The 10,992-nt window shown below is 37.4% G+C and overlaps 2 protein-coding genes across 2 annotated transcripts; one reads left to right on the plus strand and one right to left on the minus strand.

Moving 5' to 3' along the window:
- The first annotated feature begins 5,861 nt into the window (after nt 1-5,861).
- LOC148788905 (uncharacterized) lies at nt 5,862-6,872 on the plus strand. The gene is made up of 2 exons (XM_088877992.1): nt 5,862-6,294; nt 6,371-6,872. Exons 1-2 carry the CDS (start codon nt 5,965-5,967, stop codon nt 6,863-6,865), a joined length of 825 nt encoding a protein of 274 aa, XP_088734118.1. The 5' UTR covers nt 5,862-5,964; the 3' UTR covers nt 6,866-6,872.
- Nucleotides 6,873-7,401: 529 nt separating this feature from the next.
- LOC105177493 (uncharacterized) lies at nt 7,402-8,598 on the minus strand. Its single transcript, XM_011100680.2, has one exon. It carries the CDS (start codon nt 8,596-8,598, stop codon nt 7,402-7,404), a length of 1,197 nt encoding a protein of 398 aa, XP_011098982.2.
- Nucleotides 8,599-10,992: the final 2,394 nt, after the last annotated feature.

Here is a 10,992-nt window from a genome sequence, read left to right on the forward strand (position 1 = left end):
AGATGTGGTTGCAGTAGGCTGCCTTGTAGGGAGACTCTATGTGATTAAAGAACAATCTTTTGACAAGAAATTCATAGAAGAGGTTATGCAAAATTGCAGAGAAATCAGTCTTAATGCCTCTATTGTTTCTGCAGAAACATGGCATAGAAGATTACGACACTTGTCTTTTAATGTCTTGATGCACACAGGATTAGTCAAGGAAAAGAAAGACCAAGTTTCATCTTATGAAATATGCCCTCAGGCCAAGCAGCAAAGAATGTCCTTTCCTATTAGTAGCTCTTTTTCTCAAAACTGTTTTGATCTTTTACATGTAGACCTTTGGGGTCCATATAATGAATACTCCATTTATAGATGCTCTTATAGATGCACATGGACTTTTTTAATGCAACAAAAATCCCAAACTACCAATCTGCTTGCTATGTTTCATAAGATGATATTAACTCAATTTAATAAAAGAATCAAAATAATAAGAAGTGATAATGGTTCAGAATTTATGGGAGAACAATGTCAAAAAAATTTCAAAAATGAAGGTATTATACACCAAACTACGTGCACATACACACCCCAACAGAATGGTGTGGTTGAAAGAAAACACAAACACTTGTTGCAAGTAGCTAGAGCTCTTATGTTTCAGTCTAATCTACCGAAGAGTTTCTGGACAGATGCAATCCTAACCTCTACTTATATCATAAACAGAACTCCAACACCTATCCTTAACTAGAAAACTCCTTATGAAATACTGCATAACCTGTAGATTATTCACATTTTAAGACTTTTGGATGTTTATGTTTTGCTACCAATAACCATCCTAACAAATCTAAGTTTGACCTAAGGGCCACCAAATGTATTTTCTTGGGTTATGCTCTTAATCAGAAGGGTTACAAATTGTATGATCTAACCAAAAGAACCATTATAATTTCTAAAGATGTTAGTTTCAGAGAAGATGTCTTTCCTTACACAGAACAACAATCTGACCCAATCACATGCTCTATTCCCACCATGTTAACTGAAAAGGACTTAGAAGAACCTGATAACATCTCTCCTATCACTAATACAGAAAATACCAGGTATGACACAGAATCATTACACCAAGATACCCCTCATTTGAACCAACAGATAGAAAGTGACAATCTCAGGAGATCTACTAGGACACTTACTAGGCCTACAAGACTTAATGACTATATATGTTCAAATAGCTATTGTCATTCTGATATTCCCTCACTTATCCATTCACCTACTATGCATACATGCATGCTCACTACAGCGTCACTCCCACCAGAACCAAAAACATATATTCAAGCTGTCAAAAGTAAAGACTGGAGAGATGCCATGGCAACTGAAATCAAAGCTCTAGAAGACAACCACACTTGGGAAATTTCAACACTTCCACATGGCAAGAAACCTATAGGTTGTAAGTGGATTTTCAAACACAAACTAAAATCTGATAGCTCATTGGATAGATATAAAGCTAGACTTGTTGCCAAGGGTTATAATCAAATTGAAGGGATAGACTATATAGATAGTTTTTCTCCAGTAGCGAAAGCCGTTTCTGTTAGAATATTGCTTGCTCTAACTGCTAAACAAAACTGGTTCTTGCATCAATTAGACATAAACAATGCCTTTTTGCATGGGTTCATCGATGAAGAAATATACATGGAACCTCCCTTACGATATGATATACCAAACGGTCATGTTTGTAAGCTTAAGAGATCACTTTATGGCCTTAAGCAAGCCTCTAGACAATGGAACCATGAATTTACAACAAAACTAGAACTTTTTGGCTTCATCCAATTCAAGTTTGATCATTGTCTTTTCACTGCATCCACTTCTAGTGGTTTCTTTTGTTTGCTTGTTATGTAGACGATGTGATTGTTGCAGGACCAAATGAGGAATTCATTGCAGAAATTAAATCATATTTGCATAAATTGTTTACTATTAAATACCTTGGACCAGCAAGGTTTTTTCTTGGCCTAGAAATTGCTAGAACAGATACAGGGATCACTGTTAGTCAATGCAAATATGCCAGAGACATAGTCTCAAATGCAGGTCTAGCACATGCCAAAGCTGCAACAACACCACTCCCAACAGGCCTAAAATTATCTTCACAAGGACAAGAGCAGATGACCAACCCTGAATCCTATAGAAGACTACTTGGACGACTACTTTACCTCAGATTTACCAGGCCAGATTTATGTCATGCCACGCAGCAGTTGAGCCAGTTCATGCAGTTTCCCTGTAAAGAACATTGGGATGCTGCCTTACACTTGGTCCGGTATCTGAAGGGAACAATTGATAGAGGCATTCTTTTCTTTGCAGAAGGTAATTTTGGCATCACTGCATACAGTGATGCAGACTGGGCATGCTGCAAAGATACAAGGATATCACTCACAGGCTATTGCATTTTTATGGGCACTAGTTTGATCTCCTGGAAAACCAAAAAACAAACTACCGTATCACGTTCTTCAACTGAAGCTAAATACAGAAGTATGGGCACCACCACTTGCGAACTCATCTAGATAAATCATTTACTCAAGGATCTCAAAATTCATGTACCAACTCCCATTGAATTTTATTGTGACAATCAAGTTGCGTTATACATTACTGCCAACCCCGTCTTCCACGAGAGAACGAAACATCTTGAAATTGATTGCCATCTGGTAAGAGATAAATTCAAGGAAGGCTTCATTGCACCTCAACATATCTCCTCTCAAGAACAAACTGCAGACATCTTCACTAAAACATTACCAGGTCCTCGTTTCTTTTGTTTGTTGTCCAAGTTGGGTCTTGTCAATATTCTAACACGCCCAACTTGAGGAGGGGATGGAAAGAAGGAAGATTGAAGGTAAGATTCATGGAAGAATGATCAAGCAACAACATCAGCTGTTACTCTGTTCAGTTCAAAACGAAGAAGGAAGGAAGAGTCGCTCACAAGCAACAACAATTCTTTTCTATGTTTTAACGTTTTTATCAATGATAGTACGACTCTCCCCTTTTCACTTGTAAAAACAGTCAGTTGTAAAGTGCTACTACACTTTCTCTCTTAGTTAGCACCTTTATTAGTTAAATACCCTTGATATTTTTTGCTATCCTAGAGAAAAATACCCTTGATATTTTTTTTTTTGAAATACACTTGCTCCCCGACCTTCTGAAATTTTGTGAAGTGTAAAGTGTCGGCCATTGTTGAAAGCAAGGATTTGGTGATTGGTAACTGAAATGGCTCTACGCGACCCCAAAGAAAACGAAAACCCTCCTCCACATTATGGTATGTATACACATTTGAACTGAAACTGTTGTTTTTCCTCTTAAATAGTAGAAGAGTGCTGCTATATCTTGTTATTTATTCTAATTCATGGCCCGAGATGTACCTTTCTCTGTTTTGCTGAAAAGATTCTTTGAGCATGTGCTAGATGTTTTGGCTTTTTATGTTGTTGTTTGGTTAAAAAACTTAGCCTTTATTGTTGCTTTCACATGGCTACAGTGAGGTGGTCCTTCACTTGATATATGTGTATATATTTCGAATAAGTTGACAATTAATACTTTTGGCCACCTTTCCAGCTTTTCTGTATATATATATATATATATATATATATATTGAACTTATACTATCTAAGGATGATGTTTATTACTTGTTTTAATTATTTCAGATAATTTGTCTCTAGTTGTTACTTTGAAATTGCATCATGGTGGACAATTCTGTAGTAATCCTGGTCCTGCTGATTATAAAGTGGGTTCATTGTTGTTTATGATTACGTAAACATAAATTTCATTTGTCTAAGTTATTTGGATGATTTGTGTTTGAAGTTGGGGTATGTAAATGGGTATAAGATGTACTACAAGTTGGGTGAACATGGATTTCAACTTTTATGTTCTACAGATGACTTAGTATCGATTTGTCTATATCATTATATTGACAGGGTGGTTGATGTGTACTTAGATGTAAATATAGATTATTTAGGAGCTGAAATTGGGTCTTCCAGTGTTAGGCTTGAAACTAATGAGGGTATTAATATTGATAATAATGATACAAATCAAATTGACTATGAAGATTTTGAGGACTTATGTGACAGTGAATATGAGATGGGGGAGAGTGGAGAAGAAAATAGGCAATTTATTTAATAAATGCCAAAAAAAAAATAGTAAAGGGATGCCATTTTGAAAAGATTAGAAAAGTGAGTGGCACCGCGGTCTGAGACCGCGGTGCCTCATTTTTATAAAAAAAAAAAAATAATTTTCTCTGTGGCACCACGGTCACAGACCGCGGTGCCACAGAGTTTTATAAAAAAAAGAATATTTTATGTGCCACCGCGGTGGCAATAATTTTTATAAAAAAAAAATAAAACATTCACTAATTTTTTAAAAAAAAAAACAAACCTGCAGCCTGCAATTTTTGCAGGCTGCAGGACAGCGCGGTACCTCAGTTACATTATTGGCCACACTTTTACAGTGTGGCCCGTGACTTGTTTAATGGGTTTGCAGCTCACACTATTTAAGTGTGAGCTGCAATCCCATTTTTTCACTCACCTTCAACAATTCATTTCTGCAATCCTCCTCCTTCAACAAATCATTTCTGCAATCCTCCTCCTTCAACATTTCTCTGCAATCTCCTCCTTCAACATTCAGCAAGATTTTTCTGTTCTTTCTCTTCCTTCTTCTTCAAAAAATTCTCGGCTAATTTTATTGTTCTTGTTCTTGCACAATTTTTACATCTTTAAAAAAATTTAGAGCAAAATATCGAATTTTAGCCCTATTGATACCAGTGTTTTATACGGACAATTAAATCATCAATCAGAAGATGTGTCCGAAAATACGGATACAACGTTATCAGTACGACGTGGTGATATTGGTTTTTTTCGCGTCCTACAACTAGCACCACGTCATATTCGTATTTTACAAGTACTCCAAAATATGGGGTTTCTTGGTGTTTTGCAGTGTGGGCATATTGAAATTGACACCCACTTGATCACTACTTTAGTAGAGAGATGGCGCCCGGAGACACATACTTTTCATTTTTCGGTGGGTGAAGATACTATAACACTGCAAGATATCGCCATCATGTGGGCACTCCCGGTGGAAGGTAATTTTATTATCGGGGTAAATACAAGGTGTAGAACCCAACGGTGGCAAAATTATTGTCATCAATGGTTGGGTTTTATGCCCAATGAAGATGCATTTAGATGGTCCAGAATAAAATTGTCAGTGTTATATCAACACTTATTAAAAAATACATGTGATGATAATAGCCCGTTTGAGGCTGTGTTACAGAAGGCACGTATATGTGCCATGTGCATTCTTGGTGGGGTGTTGTATCCTGATGCTACGGGGAACACCGTGTCATTATTATATCTGCGGCATATGGAAAACATACACGAGCAGTATGTATCAAATTGGGGTTCTGCAGTGTTGGCATATCTCTACCGGGAGCTATGTACAGCATCACAAAGAGGGAAAAATAATATTAGCGGTGCCATGCAATTATTACAGATATGGGCATGGTCTCGCATCATAACACTTGCCCCCATTCCCTCGAGTGAATCTTCGACACTGATGCCGACCATTATAGACCCTGACAATGTTCTGCCTACCTCTATATGCTGCACGGTATGAATATTTTTATTTATTTATACAGTTATAAATAATTTTGATTTCACTTATTTTTCTTAATTTCAATTTTAGGTGGTCTTATCATATATCCCGTACTCATACGGCACACAACGCTCTTCGTATAATAAGGAACGTTTTGGATCGTATGCAATTAAATGAGGTATATTGTTGTGATTTATTCTTTACGTTTAGTGTATTTCTGATGCATTTGTTCAAATATATTGACTGGCGCTATATTTCGTATTGTAGTTTATTTGGACTCCGTATGATGATATAGCACTCGATCTTGATTCATTGCCCTTTTATGCAACGCGCACACCGTGGCATATACGATGCCCATTGATCAATTATTCGCTGGTGGAGATGCAGCACCCAGAGAGGGTTCTCCGCCAATTTGGCTTTGTGCAAGACATCCCCCCAAACCCATTAATCAATGAACGTCGTTTACACACAATAGACAGGCGGGGACGTCAAAACATGAATTGGGCAACGTTTCACGCAGACTATGTTGCGAAATGGAACGATGTGCAATCACTGGTGGTGGAAGGACCCGGTATTGAAGGTGGTGTTGATACTGTTCCTGACTACATGAACTGGTATCATCAAATTACTCGGGTTCAAAATTCACATAACATATTGTCTACGAACACGCCGGGCTATCGACCAACTGACACCCGTGATTGGGAATATGTGGTAAGCACCTTATAGTTTTTAATATTAATTTAATTTAGCTTGTCGATTATGCTGATCATTTAATTTTGTTTACCAGTACAATAGAATGGAGCAGCTAGTGATTGATTGTGAAAATTTCGGAGATGATCAGCAGTCATTAAGAGATACTCGAGCAAGAGCGCGTACGATCGGCCGTGAAATTATGAACTTTTCTAGTTCACGGTATCCAAGTGTTCGAGTTAGACCGGTTGACACAGCTCGTGGCAACGCATTCGGAGAGGCTGGTCCGTCGAACGTTTATGCCGAGGCCGGTCCATTTACTGGTCCATCGAACGTTTATGCCGAGGCTGATCCATCGAGCTTTTATCCGGAAACAGGTCCATCGACTGTTTACACTCCATATGCTCCATACATGCCATCATTTGATTCTACATTTACACATAATGTGAACCCGAAAATTCAGAGACAATATGATGCATCAACGGTTCCATTCGGAAACACCGATGTGAACACACCTGGTAGCCAAAGAGATGATAATCCTCCTCGAAGAAACAGAAGACGTCCACGTTGTGGTGCTGGAGGGCATTATTAGATTTGTGTATTACATACGGAAATCATAAGAATATTGCATATGTAAATTGAGATGTCTATAAAATTTTTATTTATTTAATGTGATCTTATTTTATTTTCCACAAGAGATAATTATATAAAGTATGATAATTAAATATAAAATATATATCATTAAATAATTAAATATTAAATATATAATACGTGTATATAAATATATATATACGTGTATATGATTATTAAATATATATAATATATATAAATATAATATACGTGTATAATATATAAATATATATTATATAAATGCCTCTACGTGTATATGATTATTAAATATAAAATATGATTATTGAATATAAAATATGATTATTAAATATAAAATATGATTATTAAATAAAAATATAATTATTAGGTAAGTTCATTTTAGTTCCCATTTTATCATTTGCAATTACATATTATAAATATAAAATTGAAATGTCTATAAAAATTTGACAAGATTTGCAATTACAAAGTTGCATTTCGCCATATGTAGCATGATACAAAGTTGCATTTAACAAGATATTATCATCCATGAGCTTGACGAGCCTGATATTGTTGGCGAGCACGTACTTGTGGTCTATCCATTTCATTCGGTATTCTAGTAGATACTTGTCTACCCAGGCCTCGACGAGCTTGCAACGCGGGATTATGCACAAGCTCAAAATCCACCGGATTCCAATATTCTTCACCGTACACAGGCTCAAACCTCCCTTGATATGTCTTCTTGTATGATTGTACATTGTAATAGTGAGGAATAAAATTTGACGCATTAACCCCAAAATGTCGGCATGCCTGAATGGCATGTGAACATGGAATTCCATTTGCACCCCACTTGCTACAAGAACACATACGATGCTTCAATTTGACAACATAAGTACGGGAGCGCTGCCCGATCAAGCTCAAAGTTACCACTGAGGCAGATTGTTGGGTATAGTCAAATTTCTGAACAATGTGACGTATTGCCTCTACCTGTCGCGCTTCAAACAACTTGAACGCAAAATCAGCCCATTGTTGATTTGCATTGATCATACGATTACACCGTGTAGAGCGCTGCAAGAAATACTGCACAGAGCGGGATAACGTTATTTGCACAATAGCCACAATTGGTAAGTGTCTCGCACCTTTTAATACTCCATTTATGCACTCAGACATGTTTGTAATTAGGATACCCGTTCTCCAACCACCATCATGCGCCAACGTCCATTGATCCTTGTCAATTCTCCCCAACCAGTTGTATGCTTCTTCGTTCAATGATTTCATCTCTTCCATTATTCTATCAAATTTTCGAGGGTTGTCTTCAGCCCCTGCTCTCCAGCACAAATCCTTCAATTGGATGTTCTTGAATTTGGTGTTAAAATTCGAGCACACATGCCGTAAACAAAATCGATGTACTCCACGAGGAAATTTGAACGCCGGTACATAATTTATAGCATTGATCAAGCCAGCATGCCTGTCTGATATCAAACAGACTCGATCATCCTCTAACGGCAACAAATATTTGGAAAGAATTCGGAGGAACCAACGCCATGACTCAAGCGACTCTTCGTCCACGAGTGCAAACGCTAACGGCAGCACCTGTTGATTTGCATCTAAAGTTACTGCTACCAGCATTTTATGCTTGTACTTCGTGTACAAATGTGTTCCATCTATACTTATAACGTCACGGCAATAACAATATCCCTCAATGCATGGTCTGAATGCCCAGAAAACATAATTCAACATGTACCTACCCGGGCTGTCTGTTTCCAAATGCCTCCACTCCACAATGATTCCAGGATTTCATTTTTGCAATGCCGCCATATATTTGGGCAGCTTCTCAACAGAACTCTCCCAAGTGCCATACACTTGTTCTCTAGCGACTTTCAAAGCAAACAAGGCCTTATGATATGGGACTTCAAAATCAAATTTATCTTTCACAATCTGCTGGACATATTTTATATCACATGATGGATCTTGACGAACCATACCCAGCAGATGTGTTGCGATCATGCTCTTTTCTAAATTACCGTGGTCAATAGAAATCTCATTCATCAGACATATATGTGGTCCGACATACCTGGTAACTTTAAATAATCCCATGTTGGATTTGAATATGGCCCTCAGCATCCAACAGCACCCAGTCTGTGCTTCGTATATGCAGGCGACTTTTCATAATTTTTTATTGCTCTCAACCACTTGGTATTCTCGTCATGCAAATCGGACCGAGTAATCTTGAACACTTCCTTTCAAATGGTCCTTAGTTTTAAACAGCATTCCGAGGGCGAGCTCTCCGGTGTTTGAGTCATAAAAATTGCCCCACCTACCAGTAGGGATATCAATCGAGTCTGCAGGGACTTCTGGGTGTGTTGTGCTGAAAAATGGAACTTCTGGATATAGGTTCATTCTGTCGGGCACGGTAGGCATGTTCAAATCAAAATGCTCTTGTGCATTCTCACCAAGAACTTCCATCATAACAGGTATACTTACATCACCATCATCGTCATTATTCTGTTCAATCTGGTCTTCTAATTCGACCTCATATGGTTCTGAGTTAGCTTGCTCAGTGTTCAACAAGCTATCAGCTTCAACCTCGTCATCTTCATCATTGTATTCAGATGAACCCGCATAATCCGATGAGCTAGAATATGCATTTGTCCCTGCATATGATGATGGGCCTGCATACGACGATGGACCTGCATATGATGAGGGGCCTGTATACGATGATGGACCTGCATAATCTTCATTAAGACCAAACCGCCCCATTTCTTGAGTTACTGCTGGTAAACTCGGCAAATTTTGGGTTATCATAGACATATACGTTCCCCAATCACCAACAGCTGAGTCATCTGGTACAACATTTTGCAGAACTTTCTCCGCTTCGACAAAAATATCAATCGATACATATCCATTCATCGGATTTAAAAAGAATTGCATATCACGATCCTTCTTAATGACCAACAACATCTCATTCCTTTGGCCAAAATTAAATGCTATGCATTTAAAGAATATATGCAATTTAAAATTATTCCTATCCATACCAATTTCTTCATACAAAATTAACTCTAACTCAGCAAATGTAGTACTACTAGAAATTTGCATGAATCCAAGTGGAGGTCAATCATAACTTACAGAACCATTCGAATTGATTTGTTGACCTCCAAAATATATAACAATATCAACAGTGTTTTGATCCGCCATATCTTCAGAACAAAATAAAAAATACACATCAATATAAATTTTTTTCATACTATAATAAGATATTTAAAAAAAAAAACAAATAAAACGAAAATTTAATAAATAACTTACCCCTTTTCAATTGTAAATCTTCGAACAACAAGTGAAGAAATTTTACAAGAATTGCGAGATGGTGGTGTATGAATTTTCGAACAACTTTTTATGAGAGTGTAAGGGATAACAAACTGAAGGATAGTTTTTGGAAGCGGCTTCTCCTGATGTGTATGAATGTGATAATAGCGTCCGATTTATATAGGTAATAAAACCGCAGTGCCACAGACGCTGATGCAGAAAAATTGATTGTCACCGCGCTAACAAAGCGCGGTGTCAGAAAAATTAACTGACACCGCGGTGAAAAAAAAAATTTGACTGACACCGCGCTTTGTAAGCGCGGTGTCAATGGCCGAACGGTCAAAATTTAAACTCATTGCCACCAAGGTCTGGCACATAAAATAATATTTCTCAGTGGCACCGTGGTCTGTAATATTTCTCAGTGGCATCGCGGTCTGTGAAAATAATTTTTTTTTTTTTTAAAATGAGGCACCGCGGACCGTGGTGCCACTCACTTTTCTAATCATTTCAAAACAGCATGCCTTTACTAATTTTTTTTTTACATTTATTAAATAAACTTGCCAAGAAAATAATGATGAATTATTCATAGATGCTGAGTGGACTGGAAACAATGACAGGGATAGGGGATGTGAAGTTGATGGTGGGGTTGAGGGGATCAAAGGATCTAGTGATAAAGACTTTGACATTGGTGAGGGTTCTGATACTAAGCAGGGGTCTAAATTTAAGGGTAAGACAGAAAAACAATATGGGATGTTATGGGATTATGCAGATGAATTGAGAAGAAGCAATCCAAGATCCGCAGTAATTTTAAAAGGAAACAATGACATGCAT

Source organism: Sesamum indicum, linkage group LG2 (genome assembly GCF_026168435.1).
Source record: "Sesamum indicum cultivar Baizhima isolate 11 linkage group LG2, ASM2616843v1, whole genome shotgun sequence".
Taxonomy (NCBI): Eukaryota; Viridiplantae; Streptophyta; class Magnoliopsida; order Lamiales; family Pedaliaceae; genus Sesamum; species Sesamum indicum.

Coding starts and splice junctions, on each gene's coding strand:
- LOC105177493 (XM_011100680.2), bottom strand. CDS start 8,598: ATGTTGAATTATGTTTTCTGGGCATTCAGACCATGCATTGAGGGATAT.
- LOC148788905 (XM_088877992.1), top strand. CDS start 5,965: ATGCAGCACCCAGAGAGGGTTCTCCGCCAATTTGGCTTTGTGCAAGAC. Junction 6,295..6,370: donor CCCGTGATTGGGAATATGTG/GTAAGCACCTTA, acceptor TTTGTTTACCAG/TACAATAGAATGGAGCAGCT.